At 44.5% G+C, this 16,759-nt stretch overlaps 1 protein-coding gene across 2 annotated transcripts in view; it reads left to right on the forward strand.

Moving 5' to 3' along the window:
- The window catches only part of GNAL (G protein subunit alpha L), a 189,089-nt gene that overhangs the window by 64,156 nt on the left and 108,174 nt on the right, over positions 1 to 16,759 (forward strand). The window contains exons 1-4 of one of the 2 annotated variants that reach the window (XM_032293403.1): positions 554 to 1,525; positions 1,801 to 1,873; positions 2,573 to 2,627; positions 2,770 to 2,889. In XM_032293403.1, the coding sequence (XP_032149294.1) occupies positions 1,384 to 1,525; positions 1,801 to 1,873; positions 2,573 to 2,627; positions 2,770 to 2,889 (390 nt within the window). In that variant the 5' untranslated portion in view covers positions 554 to 1,383. Of the gene's footprint in view, positions 1 to 553; positions 1,526 to 1,800; positions 1,874 to 2,572; positions 2,628 to 2,769; positions 2,890 to 16,759 lie in introns of those variants that run through there. The other variant, XM_032293402.1, reaches the window with a different exon arrangement.

The raw sequence follows: 16,759 nt of genomic DNA on the forward strand, positions 1-16,759 counted from the left end.
TCGTGAAGGAGAAGGCCAGCTCGACGGTGAAGAAGACCGTGTAGGTTTCTTGGAAAATGGAGGGACTCGACGACAGGGCTGAGCAAAGGCACGGAGAAGACGGAACAGCGGCACAGGGGAACAGTGACCTCTCCACACCCACGCTGGCGTCCACGACTTCGGCCCGGCCCCCTCTTCCGTCCTCCTTCCCTCAAGTCCAACACTGCAAACACCACGCTGCAGGCTGCGGCCCTATTGGAGGGGTCTCAGTAACGGAGGGCAGGTGCTAGTCTCGCACCCTAGTTCCTCTGCTACAACGCCAAGTTCGAGGCCACAGTGCCTTCTGAAAAAGTGGCAGTGCAGCTCGGGAGCACTGCACAGGAGAAACGGGGGCTGGAGGTAAAGACAGGAGGCTCGGGAGGCGGCGGCGTGGGCGAGCTGGAATAGTCTAGAAGCTGAGCGGAACAAAGGCGGTGTGACTGGTGAGCCTCGGAGGGATCCTCCTCCCTACTAGAATATGCATGATCCTGCGCGAGTCCTCGCCCGCCAGGAGCAGGGACGCGTCCGAGCCGACATTGGGCGCGCGCCCAGACACACTCTCCTGGTTCGGGTTGCGAGAGAGCCACGCGGCCGCAGCGAGGTGGAGGGGCTGCGGGCCCCGAACCCAGGTCGGTCAGCGTGTAAGCGCCCCTGCCGGCCGAGCTCCGTGGGAGGTCAGCTCCCCTACCCCTCCGGCGCCAGTAGTTCCTCTCCAAGAGCTTCCGGACCAGCGGCCCGGCCGCCCCCAGAGCCAGCCTCCCTTTCCCTTCCCCAATCCGGGAGCCTGGACCAGGGAGGGGGCGCACGTCCGACGGCTGAGGCATAGCGGGGCGCGAGCTGGCCCAGCAGGTGCCCATCGTCACCCTGTGGGACCTCGGCGGTGAGCTCCGTCCTCCAAGCCAGGCTTGGTCACCACCCCGGCGGGGACCCGACACCCAGCCGAGCGCGCCGCCCCCTCGGGGACCCGCTGGGCGGGGCTGAGCGAGGCTGGGAGTGCGGGCGCGGGGACGCAGGGAGAACCCAGGGCTCAGCGTCACCTCGGCTGTCTCCAGCAGAGCCCGGCACCCTCGCCCCCCGTCTCCGTTGATTATGCTGTATTCATCCAGCAGAGTTTAAAACAATTCTCTTTTAAAAAGGCATTTTACTCCGCGCGTCTTCCTTACAGCCATTTAGTTGGGAGTTAGCGGTGGGCAGGGGGAGGGAGAAGAAACGCCTGCTCTGAATCGGAAAACACCGAGAGACCAGAACATCTCTTTCAGCAGCAGGCAAGAGAGGAGCCGTCGCGGGAGCCGCACACGTCTCCAACTCTCTATTGCTTTTTTGCGCACATTCCTAACTGCCTGACGTCCATCCCAGCGGGCAGGCATGGGGTGTTTGGGCAACAGCAAGACGACAGAAGACCAGGGCGTCGATGAAAAAGAACGACGCGAGGCCAACAAAAAGATCGAGAAGCAGTTGCAGAAAGAGCGCCTGGCTTACAAGGCTACCCACCGCCTGCTGCTCCTGGGTAAGGCCGGGGGGCACGTGGCGGCTCCCGGCCCCACCGGAGCACTCAGCCAGGAGCGGCGAGCGCTGGGAGGGGACGGGAGGGGAGGGCAGGGCAGGGCCGGGCTGGGGTCGTGCTCTCCACCGGGCTGCAGAGCCCGGACGGCGACCCGGGCGAGCTCCTCCAGCCAGGAACCCGCGTGTAGGAAATCCCCGTGCTGGGCGAGGAGGATTGTGGTGAGAGACCGCAGCGATATCCGGACACAGATCACAGCATTCTTTTCTGTTTGTTTGCAGGGGCTGGTGAGTCTGGGAAAAGCACGATCGTCAAACAGATGAGGATTCTGCACGTCAATGGGTTTAATCCCGAGTAAGAATGATCAATTTCGGTTTTGCTTCCAAACTGCATGCAAACTTCGTCTCTCTCCCAGACGTCCCAGAAGTGCTTTCTCTAAACAGTTCATTTGATAATTGAGTAGACATTCAAGGAGGGAAAAATTAGATATTTGGTGTTGGATTTCGTATATTTAGGCAAATCCTTCTTCCGCTAGTATCTAGTTAAAAAAAAACTTGCTTAACACAATATGATTTATAGGAATTATTGGAGTGTTGATCTGTATTACTGGTATTGCTCTGAGCACACTTAACCAATATCTCAATATATTTTTCAATATAATATTATTTGTTTGCATCTTTCAGTTTATAACTATCAACATATTATCCGTAGCATAGACGTAGGTAAAATACACTTGCAAGTGTAACTGCGGCATTATATTTATATGCAGTATCCATAGTGATTTTGCCATGTTTTTGTGTAACCTGCATGGTTGTTTAAAGCCATAGATTTAAAACTGTGTGCATTCAAGTTTTTTTAGAGTACAAATTAGAAAAGGGGGTTGCTTTCCTTTCCCAGATAAAATCTTTGCAGATGTTGTCCTGGAGGTTGATACTGACCTCTAGTGAAACCAGTCTAGGTCAGTGCTGTAGCTGGAAATTTAAAATCCCACTCAATTGATTGGAATCAGTGCTAAGGGTAAATTAAGCTAATAACAAATCTCTTTCAATACAGGGAAAAGAAGCAGAAAATTCTGGACATTCGGAAAAATGTTAAAGATGCTATCGTGGTAAGTACTTTTAAAAATGATTGTTTACTAGAAAGGTCAAGTGCACTTCATTCTAAAACTGTGTAGACAGAAATTACATATTGTAGATTATCATACGTGGAGCCTAAATGTTTATCCATATTTTTTTCTTATTTCATTTTAGACAATTGTTTCAGCGATGAGTACTATAATACCTCCAGTTCCGCTGGCCAACCCTGAAAACCAGTTTCGATCAGACTACATCAAGAGCATAGCCCCTATCACTGACTTTGAATATTCCCAGGTAAGAAATGCTTGCTGAAGTATTTTAAATAGTGAAAGATGGAACCATTTTTAATAAGGTTGCTTATTGAGAATCAATATTAATACTAATTCATTATTAACTTTCTTTGAAATTCAGCTTTCTAAATGCCTAAGAGGAATACTTATTCTGTGCCAAAATATTTGTGTTTGTTAAAAATACTAATGACAATGGGATTGGAAGAAATGCTTTTATGAATGTATGGGGATGGCTGATTATCAGGAAGACAGCGTACCTTTAACAAATGTTGATGGTGCTTTTTTTCCTGTCTGCATTCTTAAATTAACAATTAAGTAGTTTCCCAAATAACACCAGTAGAGATTACATGAGTAGAGAAAAATATTTATAGTAGGTAATTGCCTCCATGGGAATTATAGAAACAACAGAATTCAGTTTGCTTTTAAGATGCACAGGCTTCAGATCAATTGCAAAAATAATGCATTGTATAAAAAATGATAACATGAATCACTTCTGAATGTTTACTTTATCATATTAAAATGCAGTTTGGTTCATATCTGCATTACTTAGGGCTGCTTTTCCTAACCATTTGGATGGCAGTATTGCTTATGCAAAAGAATGAGATCAATATTAGTTTTCTCTCATTTTCAGAATATACATTTCTTTAAACTATTTGGTCGTTTTCATAAAGCGTGTTTCAAAGGAAAAGTATTCGTTAAGTTTCTCAGAAAGTCATTTTTATGACAGTGCACCAGAAGAGCGTGTGTGTGTGTGTGTGTGTGTGTGTGTGTGTGTGTGTGTTCATCAATAACAGTATTTCAAAGTTGGTATTGCCTGGCATGGCAGTTTGGAGACATCTTTCATTCTTAGAATCCTCCCTTTGAAGGGAGGCTTGTGCAGAAACCAGTGTGTAAAACAGAGAGGCCCTGCCCTGACTGCAAGGCCTGCGTACACCTGCTCTCCCCACCCCTTCTCCACAGAGCACTGTTGTCCTGTGGGCTCTCTATTGGGATGGCTAGTAAGAATAGCTTTTTAAAAAGGCTTTTCTTTTCATATTTTAATATGATTTTTGCTCTTATAAGCATACCAGTGTAGAGCCAGTGATAGCTGTAGAATTTCTACAATGAAGAAGTGAGAAGTGGCACACCGGCTGGAAGAAGGGGCTGGGCATCTGGCCCTGTTTCTTTAACCCGATGGCTTGGAGTGAGCAAGAAGTTGATGTCATAGGTGGAGGGGTAGACAGAAGATGCTCCAGCTACACCTGCAGCTAACTGGAGCTGCAGGTGTCCTCCCAGTTCTCACTGATACTGTGAACACTGGCAAAATCACCCAGAACTACATGGTCCTGATTGAAATCAGGAGTGGTGTTCCCTTTCAACTTCAGATATAGACATTTATAGAAAAACATCTGAGTTCTCAGATTTATCCTATCATGTTTGCGTAAAAGTAATCATAAAACATCTTATATATTTAGGGGAAAGTGCTATTCTTAACATCTAGTGAGGGGTCGCGCATGGTGGCTCATGCCTGTAATCCCAGCACTTTGGGAGGCCAAGGTGGGCAGATCACAAGGTTAGGAGTTCGAGACCAGCCTGGCCAATATAGTGAAACCCTGTCTGTACTAAAAATACAAAAAATTAGCTGGACATGGTGCCTATAATCCCAGCTATTCGGGAGGCTGAGGCAGGAGAATCTCTTGAACCCAGGTGGCAGAGGTTGTAGTGAGCCAAGATCTTGCCACTGCACTCCAGCCTGGTGACACAGCAAGACTCCGCCTCAAAAAAAAATCTAGTAAGAAATCAAAATTAAGATGTATTAATCAGTCCCATGTCTTCTTTCTCCTGTTCATGACAATCTCAGATGATGAGGCATCCTATACTCAACCCCAAATCCAGAAACAATTGTCAACTCCCACCTGTATTATCTAAGGAATCCAAAGCATCTAATTTGTGAAACTGTTTTTGGAACTAAATCATAAACATTAATTTAAAAAACCTTGAGAAACGGTTTGCTTTGAATGCATATGTTTTCATATAGATAAATTAAGGTTACTTAAAAATGATTATCAGAAAGCATAATTATCATTAAAATAATATAATTACAATGCTCTTTCAGAGGTAATACTTTTAGGCGGGTTAGTTTTACTGGTGTTTTTTTAAGCCTAACAGTCTGTTGTCTTAAATGTCTATGCATATCTCAAATGAAAGTATATTTTATACATATATATATATATATATGTTTGTATATATGCTTTTATTTTTTAATATAGCCCAGACTTATATAAGGAAATTAATGTTAAATATGCAATATTCCTTCTGAAAATGCTATTTTCAATTTTAATATGCGCACAATTTTAGTGACATTTATTTCATAGTGCTTGGAAATATTTATATTACTTATCTTGGTAAATTGTGTAGTTCTTGGTTTCATATTTTGATGATCCTCATTCAGAATGATATCAAGGCAAACCTCTGACTTATATGCTTCATTGGTACATTTGAAGAAAATTGACTTTTATTTAAAAGAATCTGTGTTGTTTATAAACATACAAATAGAGCTAAATCAAGTATTTTAATAGTAACCGAAACACTATTTTACTCAATCCAGTACTTTTTTGAGATTGAATCTTTGAGAAAGCCTGTCGGTGTCATAATTCAATTATTTGAGGGTCTTAAGTTTATTTTCCTGTAGTAGTAAAATAACTTTTGAACCAAATACATTCTATTAAAATTAAAATTTAATTTTTAGGGTTCTTCAGTTTAAGAAGGAAAATGAGAAAAATAACTTAGAAACAAACATCTTGAGAATTTTCTCTAAGAATATCACATGTGGGGCAAATATGGGTGGGTTTCCCTTTGGGTTGAATTTCAGTTGAATTCCATGAATCTGAAGTTGTAACAGAAAGCAGGCAAATGTGGTTAACACCTATCATCGAAGGGCTGCTGTAGAGAGCTCAGCGAGACTCAGAGGCTGGATCTCATCATCGGCCTTACAGGCCAGGTATGTCCTGACACACGAAGCTTTGGAGGGTTCTAAGCAGTGGAGTGATGAGATCTGATTGTGTTCATCCAGATCACTCTGGCTGTGGGTAGAGAAGGATTGTGGGGAGGCAGGAGTTGAAGGAGGGCAACCACTTTGGTGACTATTGTAATAACACAGAGGAAAGTAAGGGGACAACTCTCAGTGGGAGGTGATCATGGGGGTGGAGAAAAGTGGACTGAGTTGGGATTTATTTTGGAAACATTTAGACTGCTGGCATGTGGATGTGAGTACTGAGGGGAAATAGGTCAATCAAGAATGACTTTGAGTGTTTGGGTCTGAATTTCCGCATAGGAGGTAGAAACAGGTTGGGAGGAGGCAGGTATGAGAATGTTTTGTTTTCCTGGTGAGTTGGAGATGGCTATTTAGGCATCTAAGTGGAGACGCCTGGTGGACAGTTGGATGTGTGAGGCCCTACGAAGAGCCGTTGCAGAAGGAAGGGACGTAAGCAGTGGGCAGTACTGATGGGAAGTCAGGACGGACATTAAGGCAAAATGACTTTGGCAGTTCAAGGTCACCAGTGACCTTGATAAGGACCCAGGTGGAGGATGTTGTGGAGAGAATGTGATGTGAGCGGGTGGAGGTGGCGGGGGCAGATGAGGCTCTCTGGTGGTTTTGCTGTGGAGGAAGGCTGAGGAGCCAGGCAGCAGCTGGGAAGACAGGCGAGGTCAAGAGAGGGTTTCTTTTAAGATAAAAGACACAGAAGCCTATCTGAATCAAAGGGCTGGAATCATTTGGTAAAGCAGGAGAAAGTGACAATACAGAAGAAAGAGGCTGTGTGTGGCAGGAGCCCAGTCCTTGAGAAGGTAATGGGGTCTAGAACAAAAAGGGACCAGACCACCTCCCCACTTGCTGAACAGGACGGAAGGCAAAGAACAGGTGCAGATACAGGTATGTTTTCAGATTTGGTGACAGAGAGGTGAGGGAGGGCTCATTAGCAAAGGCTTTTCAAGCAAATTGTTAAAGCAAATGGGCAGCTTACATGGAGATGATCGTCTAGTTTTGCAATTATCCATAAACTGGCCCATCTCTTTTTTGTGGCAGTGTTCAAGTTATGATGAACAATGATAACTGATAAAGTTCTTGTGACCTTGAGCTCACATGAGACAATTATTCCCTTCACAAGCCAGAACTGTCAAGGGGTGTTTCATACCAGCTCAAAGCAAGAGACAAAAAAACTTCAGTTGTCTTCACAGCAAACCGGCAGGATATTTGCTGCAGAATAATATGAAATCTTTGGAGACACGGCCAGCAAATGTGTTAAATTTTAATTTCAAATGAAATCATGCAAACATGTTTTACAAAACATAAATCATAATAGAAAAGTACTGGGATTAGCTACAGATAACAAATGACAGTCGCCTGATGAGAGTTTTTCTCATGAGTACACCCAAAACTTCAGGTTATCTTTGCTCAAAGCTTGACTCCCACCCAAAAGCCCCTCACTAGTTGGCACCATGTCTTCACAGCCAAATTTTACATAGCGGCCAGCACATACATCGATGAAAATAAATAGTCTTAGGTGATTATGCTAAAACATAAATCAGCTGATCACTTATAAAATAGGAAAAATAGGCCAGGCATAGTTGCTCACGCCTGTAATCTCAGTACTTTGGGAGGCAGAGGTGGGTGGATCACCTGAGGTCAGGAGTTCGAGACCACCCTGGCCAACATAGGGAACCCCATCTCTACTAAAAATACAAAAATTAGCTGGGCATGGTGGCAGGTGCCTGTAATCCCAGCTACTCAGGAGGCTGAGGCAGGAGAATGTCTTGAACCCAGAAGTCGGAGGTTGCAGTGAGCCAAGATAGCACCACTGCACTCCTGCCTGGCGATAGAGTAAGACTTCAACTCAAATAAAGTTTAGGCCGAATAAGAAGAAAAGAGGTTGTGGTTGCTTCCTCCCCGAAAAATGCTTTAGCACAATACCAAGCAAAATCACTGTTGAACTCGATTGTTATTCATTTGTTTGATTTTTCTTCTTAAAGTGTGGATACTTTATTAGCTCTTTTAAAATTGTATTTTGTGAGTTTTTTCTAAGAGGAAAAGGATAAATGAGGCTCAATAAGAAAAGGAAAAGCACTCTGATCTGTTGGGCAGTAATCTATCGTTAACCACCTGGCATTTCCTAAATTATTCCCGAGAGAGCAGAGGTCAGCGTTTCACTTTCCACTCAGATGAGAACTACTCTGTCACTTTCCAACAGCGGCCCCAAGTCAGGAGGTACCCAGCATGGCTAACGTCTGAATGTTCGGTCATTGTGTGAGTAAAGGAGGCCACAGTGGCCTGGGCCAAGGCCCCAGGAGCCAGATGGCCCGGTGTGACCTTGACCAAGTAGCCTATGCTCAGTGCAGTTCTGTGGCCCTGCATAGAGAGCCAAGTGCAGTGCCCAGCCCAGTGAGCGCCATGTACAGCCTCAGCGGCTGCTGCCCACATACTTGTCCCATCTCCTTGGGGAATGTGTGCAGACACTCCAGAATGCACATCATGCAGTTAGATTTTTCCGGACAATATCTATGTCCCTTCTCCAAGCCTGTCTCTATCTCCTGTTAGAAGGCTTTGCGCTGTGGTTTTTCATGTGTATGCCTTTTTTTTTAACGAACCAAGCTGAAGCCTGCCATGTAAATCAGGTCAGCATGAGTTCCTCCATGACAGCCTCCACTTGGGTTCCTCGCACACTCAGTGACCATTCCTGCCAAGAGCTTCATCAAACCCACCCCCAGCACCATCAGAAAATGATGGGGCTGGCTGTGTTCCCTCCCTGAGGACCAGGCCTCCTTCTCCACCACTTCCTCTCTCCACACACGGCTCACTCTTGGAGTGCATCTCATGCTGGGTGCACTGCAAACAGTCTCTCCGAATCCACTTCAGAAAGGACCTGTAGGAACCAGGAGCCAGGGGACAGGCTGACTGGAATGTCACACAGTGTTAAAGAACATGAGTTCCCCACACATACCGCAAAACAACAATCGCCTAATTCAAAATGGGATTGAAATCGATTGCTCCACAGACATCCTGTTCTTTTCCTCTTGCATTAGTGAGGTCTGGCTCATGTTTTATAGGAGAAAGGCAACATTTGAGCAGGTGTAAAAAGGTCACAGTAAACCTTGCTTTCTGCAGTACACTGAACCTCTTAAAAACTTGTATGTCTGGCGTGAAAGGAAAAAGTACCACATTTTTCCTTCTGATATTTTCAGATGTAATTAATAAATGGAAATTTATTATAGGGGCCCACATGGGGTCTCGATGCCCCTCTGCTGATCTGATATGAATGGGAGTCACTGGGAGAAGGGGCTTTGGGCTTGGCACTGCCCCTGGGTGTTCATGGGGGCTGAGGTGGAGCCGGTAAGGAGCCCCTGCAGGGTGGCACAAGGATGGACAAGACACAGACGCCCCCAGGCCTGGGAGTCTGTGGACAGGAGAGTGTCTGCATCTTGAAGGGAAGTCTTAAGGGGAGGGGTGGGCCCAGCCTACCTGTGTTCAAATTCTAGCCCTGCCGGGCCCTTGCTGTGTGACCTTGAACACATGACCTCATTGCTCTCTGCCTTTTTCAGCAGTACAGTAGAGGTGATGGCAACACCTACTTTCCGTGGCTGATGTGAGGATTAAACATGTTAATACCTAAAACGGTGGCTGGGACATGGGCGGCACAGCTTTAAAATGAGCGATCCTCCTCTGCTGTAAGAAGTGAAGCAGCGCTAGCACCGTCCCGGGCCTCGCCTTCCTTGCCAGGCCTGGTTAGTAGCTCCACCTCAGTCCACCCGGCCCCCAGGAACCGTGGTCCTACATGGCTTACTGTCCACTCCTCTCTGGATTCAGGGGGAGTCAGTCATACCCCTTAGCTGTCACCACCTGCACCTCCGCCTCAAGCCAGCATTTATAGGCAGTCTCTTCTGTCCCATGCCGAGAGCTGACATCCCTAACACTTCACAGCCCTCCTGGCGGAAGGCACCGCTAGTAATCCCCAAAGGACGTCAGGCGCCTGACTTCTCAGGAATCCTCATTCCCGTGCCCTCTCAGAGCACAGGTTCCCAGGTGGGGTCTCTTAGCCTCCCCTGCAGATTACCGTGGACCTCACTTCCTGCCTGTTCTCTGTTAACAGCAGCCCTCAGAGGTCGGCTCTCCTTCTCTTTCTCTACCTTATTTTCCACTGGATTTTCTTCACTGACATTGGCCTTTGTCTTTCCCACCATCTGGACTTGCCTGGGTCCCGCCCTTCTTATCCTGTGGCTGAGGTAGCCACGGATTCTCTGAGGTTGCCTGGAACTCCCCTGGATTTTGCAGATCTCTGAGGGATTTTTTACCTCGCTCCCTAGGGCTACAGTTTCTGCCCAGTTTTGCTACAAGTTCCAATAAGCTGCGGCCTCATTCTTTTGTGCTCACCGCAGTGCACCTTTGCTTTGTGCTGTCTAGTAGAAAGGTGAAATGCACCTTGACTGCACCCCTCAAAGGGAGATCATGCTAAAATAAATACTTCACAAATAGTTAGATATCCTAAGGGGCATGTTCTCTGGTTTTTTCAAAAGTCCTAGGAAAGATCTTTTTTTTTAATGAACAATAATTTTTCTTGTACTAATTTGCATACCTGGTGGCTGGAAGCGGTGAACGCCTGTGTCATAGGCTCAGGGCTGCCGTATTGATTCTACAGGGCATGACAGAAGCTTCGCTTTGCAGAGGAAAATAGTGATGTGTGTTGAAAACAGATGGCATGTGAGGCCTCAGGGACCACTTGGCCTGAGAGCCCCAGCTGAGGAAAGAGAGGCACAGGAGGTGGAGAGTGAGAGGCAGCGTGGAAATTGATTTCATTTCCCAGCTGTCCAAGGAGCTTCCCAGTAGTTGGCGAAGAGACGTGGCTTCCTAGGCCACGTCTTTCCCATGAAAGGCTGTCATCACAGAGTAGTCCATAAGCAGCAGTTTTCAGTGGGGCCACATGGAGGTCCCAAGGCTCTCCCTGCCAGCACTGTGGAGGGAGGCGGGTGACATGGAAGAGGTCATGTGGACTGCCCTTGCTTCAGCAATTATTCAACACACATATTATCCATCTGTGGACACCAAGACAAATAAGACGCAGCACTTTTCTATGTCTGGCAGGGATACAGGCCTAAGAAATAAAGGTAGTGCATTGTGTGATGTTACATTTAAGAAAGTTCTTGGGGGCACCTGGGGACACCCACATAGCTGGCTTCACACTGAGCTGAATCTTCCTTGAACGGGAAGGTGGACCTCACTCCACTCCCAGAGGGCAGGTGGACCTAGAGAGGACAGTGCCTCGGGGCGGGTGGCACCTTCGGAACCTGCAGACCAAAAGCCCAGTCAGGCCACAGCGGGTTACGTAGAGCCCTGCGTGCCTGACCAAGAGGCCTGAGCTTCCTCCTCAAGGCTGGGGAGAACCATTCCATGGCTTTCTTCCGGAGAGTGACAAAAATGCAAGTTTTCCCTGGAAGGATCACTCCTGAATTCATAAAGAGGCCAGGTTTCATATCTGCTGTGGGGATGGTGCTCTGGGAATTTGTCTGTCATTGGACAAAAGGCATTTCCTATGCCAGAAACCTGCTTCCAGGTCTCACATGGCTTGTGTCATGATATTAAGGAGGAGGGAAATCCCCTCTAAGAATGATTATTTATTATTCTGCACATCTAAGATGCAAATAAAATGAATTTTTATCATTATAGTAAAATATTTCAGTTAGCTACATTACATTATAGAGCTTCAATAAACAAACTTTTCTTAAATTCCATTTTTTTCTTTGCAATATTATCATAAGAGGTACTCCTAATAAATGTTAGCTTTTTAATTTGAAATGATTTTAAACTTTACCTGAACAATTACAAAAATAGTGCAGAAAACTCCTATATGTCCTTCACCCAGATTCATCAATAGCTAATGTGTGGCCACATTTGTGCTCTATCTCTCTCTACACTAACACATATTTTTGTGAAACATTTGAGAGATGGTTGTAGACATCATGCTCCCTCACCTCTAAATACATCAGTGTGTATTTCCTTAGGACAAGGACATCCACTTCACTTCTGTAACCACAGCACAGGTATTCAAATTAGGAGATTTAACATTAATATACTAACTTTTTTTTTTGAGACAGAGTCTTGCTCTGTCTCCCAGGCTGGAGTACAGTGGTGCAATCTCGGCTCACTGCAGCCTCCCGAGTAGCTGGGACTACAGGCACACACCACCATGCCTGGCTAATTTTTGTATTTTTAATGTAGATGGGATTTCACCGTGATGGTCAGGCTGGTCTCAAACTCCCAGCCTCAAGGATTCCAACAGCCTCCCAAAGTCCTGGGATTACAGGTGTGAGCCACTGTGTCTGACCACCATTTTGTAATCAGCAAACCTTTCTCACATTTTACCAAGAGTCTCAATAACAATATAATGAAATAATAGCAGTAACAATAATAATAAATAATGATATTGGTAACTCTGGTCAGTAATCCAATCCAGGATCAAGCATGACACTTAACTTACATTTCTCTCTACGCTAGAATAGTTGCTCAACTGATCTTTTTTGTCATGACCTTGGCCTTATATTGACTTCCTAGAACACCCACACTCAGAGTTCCTTGAAGTTTTGTGTTCTGCAGCAACAGCAGAGAAGTGATCATGAATCCTTCCTGCTCAGTGCATCTGTGATATTAACTAGTCACTAAAGTGGGGTCTGCTTCTATATAGGTGCCCTTTTTCCCTTGGTAATTTATAAGTAAATTCTAGGAATGTTCTTTGAAACTATACAAATATCCTGTTCTTTTTTTTCGAGACAGAGTCTCGCTCTGCCACCCAGGCTGGAATGCAGCGGCACAAGCTTGGCTCATTGCAGCCTCCTCCTCTTGAGTTCAAGCGATTCTCCTGCTTCAGCTTCCCAAGTAGCTGGAATTACAAGTGCCTGCCACCACGCCCAGCTAATTTTTTTTTACTTTTAGTAGAGACAGGGTTTTACTATGTTGACCAGGCTGGTCTCAAACTCTTGACCTCAAGTGATCTGCCCACCTTGGCTTCCCAGGGTGCTGGGATTACAGGCATGAGCCACCACACCTGGCCCAAATATCCTGTTCTTATCAAAACTCACACTGTAGTTTTTGCACACTAATAAGCTTGAACAATAAATATGTAAGGGAGAAAGCTGCTCAATCTTTTGACTTTCTAAATACTATGATTAAAATAAAATAGGGCCGGGCACAGTGGCTCATGCCTGTAATCTCAGCACTTTGGGAGGCCAAGGCGGGCGCATCACTTGAGCCCAGGAGCGCAAGAGACCAGCCTAGACAACATGGTGAAATGCTGTCTCTACAAAAAATACACCGGGTGTGGTGGCCTGGGTGGCAGAGTGAGGCACTGTCTCAAAACAAACAAAGAAAAGAGATGTAAGTTGTGCGTAGCTAAGTGGGGTAGGCTGGAGTCAAAAGAGGCAAGTATATCTGTGAAAGCTGAATATAGACTATACATACTTAAGACTTTATTTTTGTTAATAAAAGAAAATGATGGTTAAAAGTTGTTTTACACCTACTCTTCAAATATCTATAAAATCAGTTGATATTCCTTAGGGTTAACAGCACAGACTGCCCCATAAAAACATCTGATTTTAAAAAAAAATGGAGATGGTGATGCTGCTTTAACATAATAAAAAATGCATCATTTCATGATCTCGATAATAAAAGTACATGGAGGACCAGCGACAACAGCAGCCTCTCAAACTCACCTACACACCAAGAAATTGGGACTTGAGCCACATTACCACTTTTATCTAAAGTGTTTTTTCTTATAGTAAATAATTAAAGGGTCACAAAGTAATTATGGCAACTTTTTTGAGTTTTTAAAATTTTTGATGGATATAGTTGTACATGTTTATAGGGTACGAGTGATATTTTGATACAAGCATACAGTAAGTTATCAAATCAGAGTAATTAGAGCATCTGTCACCTCAAACATTTATCATTCCTTTGGGTTAAGAATATTCTAATTTCAGTCCTCTAGTTATTTTGAAATATACAATAAATTATTAAGTTACAGTTGCCCCATGGTGCTACTGAGCACTGTATCTTATTCCTTGTCTGCATCTGTACTTTTGTACCTGTTAATCATTCTCTCTTTTACCCCCTTTCCACTATTCTTCCCAGCCTCTGGTGACCATCATTCTATTCTCTATCTCCATGAGATCCACGTTTTAGCTCCCACTTAGGAGTGAGAATATGTGGTATCTGTCTTTCTGTGTCTGCCTTATCTCCCCAAACACAATGTTAGTTCTATCCATGTTGCTGCAAATGACGGGATCTCATCTGGTTCCATTCATGTTGCTGCAAATGACAGGATTTAATTCTTTTTCGTGGCTGAATAGTATTCCATTGTGTATTTGTGTACCATATATTTTTTAAATTTCTTGGCTAGGATGTCACTGAAACTTCAAATCCTTTGAAAATGTGAGGCTGAACAAAAAAGATTTTTGTTTCCAAAGTTCACCTCCAGTTTGAATGAACTAGAAGTTTGTTGCTTGGTTTACCAAAGGAGAAGCTCATCTCTAAGGATGCTTGCTCTTTTCAAAAGAATATGGCATTACCATACCTTAAGTATTAGAGCATTTTGTTCTTATCGTTGCTAGTTTTATATAACCGAGAGAAAATATTTTGAATGTCTCAGCACTCTCTCGGGAATCAGTAGAAGGAGCAGAGCGAGGAGGCTATTCTTATGCCAAATTAAGACTTAAATGAGTCAACACGTGTGGTTTGTGAGAAAAGCACACTAGGTTTTAAGAGGCAGAATAATGAAGTTGTTCTTGAGAAGGTTTCTTTGAAACACTGGCTTTTTTATTTTTTAGTTTTGCATGAGAATGTCATCCATGAAGGTGTGGGGGTTTTTTTCACCGCTTAAAATAATCCCATACTTTTTTTATCCTGTCATCTTCATGGCATAGATTGAATTAAATCAACTGTATGCATAACATTCTCGCTACACAAAGCAATTCCATTTTTAATTTGTGTTTGTATTTGTTTGGATAGGAAACATTTGGGGATGTCATAAAATCCAAAAGATATAAAGGAGCAGGGAGGGAAGAGGGTGCTCCTGCCCAGCCCCCCAGAGCCCGCAGAGACAGCCAGTGTGGTGTTTCAGTCAACAGAATGGTTGGTGTTAAACTGACATCGAGTCCCTAAAGGGTGACCTTCTCAACACAGTTTTATCTCGTAGTGAAGAGTCTGTTATCAAATATTACTGTAGTTAATCTTATTAGTATCAGAAAAATATCTAACCTGAATTGCCAAGTAAATGTTTTCCAAGTGAAATTTAACCGTAAATTGGATGGAAACTGCTCGGGTGCTGAGACCAAATGATGCCTGAGTACTTAATTGCAAAAATATAGAATGATTTTATTAGACAACCTTGAATATTGGTGTTTTAAAGCATACAATCTGCAGACTTCCTCAATGAGGGAGATCATAAATTAAACAGTTAAGCCAGGCGGGATGTTTGGAGGGCATTTGACGTAGGTCCAGCATGGCTAATAACCTGGGATAGCATTTGGTAGTTCTTTGAGACATTTCTCTAATTTCTCAGGTCCTTACTACATGTCATCTTCCTCACACGAGTTTCCTGTTCAGTCTATACCCAACCTGTACTCCTTTTTGGCTTTAAGACATTCTGTCCCTCCCATGCCCATTTACATTTTACAGACCCAGTTTGATATTTCTGCCCAGGAAGAAATCCCTGCCTTTCCTCCCATATGCCATGCTTGCACACTTGCACTCTGTGCACCCTTATGCTTGCACATTTGCTTTTTGTGCCTTTACACTTGCATGCTTACTCTCTGTGCACCCTTATGCTTACACACCTATTGTCTCTGCCCCCTTATGCTTGCACATTTGTCTCTCTGTGCACCTTATGCTTGCATGCTTGCACTCTATGCTTGTGTGCCTGTGCTGTGTGTACCCTTACACTTGCATGCTTGTATTCTGTGAGCGCTTGTGCTTGCAAACTTGCACTCTCCACGCTCTTGGCCTTGCATGCCTGCTCTCTGTGCACCCTTAGCTTGCACACTTACATTCTGTGTGCCCTTTCACTTGCACACTTGCTCTCATGCACCCTTACACTTCCATTCTTGCTGTCTGTGCACCCTCACTTTTGCATGCTCCTTCCCACCAGGTCCTGCTCTTACCACCTTCGAAACCCTGCCTTGCCTGCTGTGCTTTCCTTCCTCTACCTGAAACCCTAAGATGCCCAAGAACACAGTTTGCATATTGTATAGGTGTCCTTATTTAAATATTGATTTGCCAAAGGTTAGTCTCGAGCAGTTAGTAAGTCTCAGTTGAGTGACCAAAATAACTAAAGAAAAAGTTATTTGCTCCCTTTAAAGTCCCTCCAATTAACAAGGCTAGACTTATAGAAAGCACATTTTTGTGTCATATTTGAAATTTTTTATGACTGCCGTTTGATTCTTAAAGGAAACATCATGATGAGTCATGTAGAGTTTTTCTACTAAACATGCCTTTACTGGGGCTAGGAACTTGACATGGCATTTGGCATATAGTTATGCTCAGTAAATGTACATAAAGCCACATATTTATCAACACCATACTCAGGACCATGAGTTACACACAGAAAGTGTTAGTTATGACCTCTGGCCTCAAAAACCTTACCACTCAGTGAAAAAAAGGCTAATATGTAGGCCAGGTGTGGTGGCTTGCACCTGTAATCCCAATGCTTTGGGAGGCCCAAAGTGGGCGGATCACCTGAGGTCAGGAGTTCAAGACTAGCCTGACCAACATGGAGAAACCCTATCTCTAATAAAAATACAAAATTATCCAGGCATGGTGGCACATGCCTGTAATCCCAGCTGCTTGGGAGGCTGAGGCA

This window comes from Sapajus apella, unplaced genomic scaffold (genome assembly GCF_009761245.1).
Source record: "Sapajus apella isolate SASKATOON/1434 unplaced genomic scaffold, GSC_monkey_1.0 scaffold29, whole genome shotgun sequence".
NCBI classification, from domain to species: Eukaryota; Metazoa; Chordata; class Mammalia; order Primates; family Cebidae; genus Sapajus; species Sapajus apella.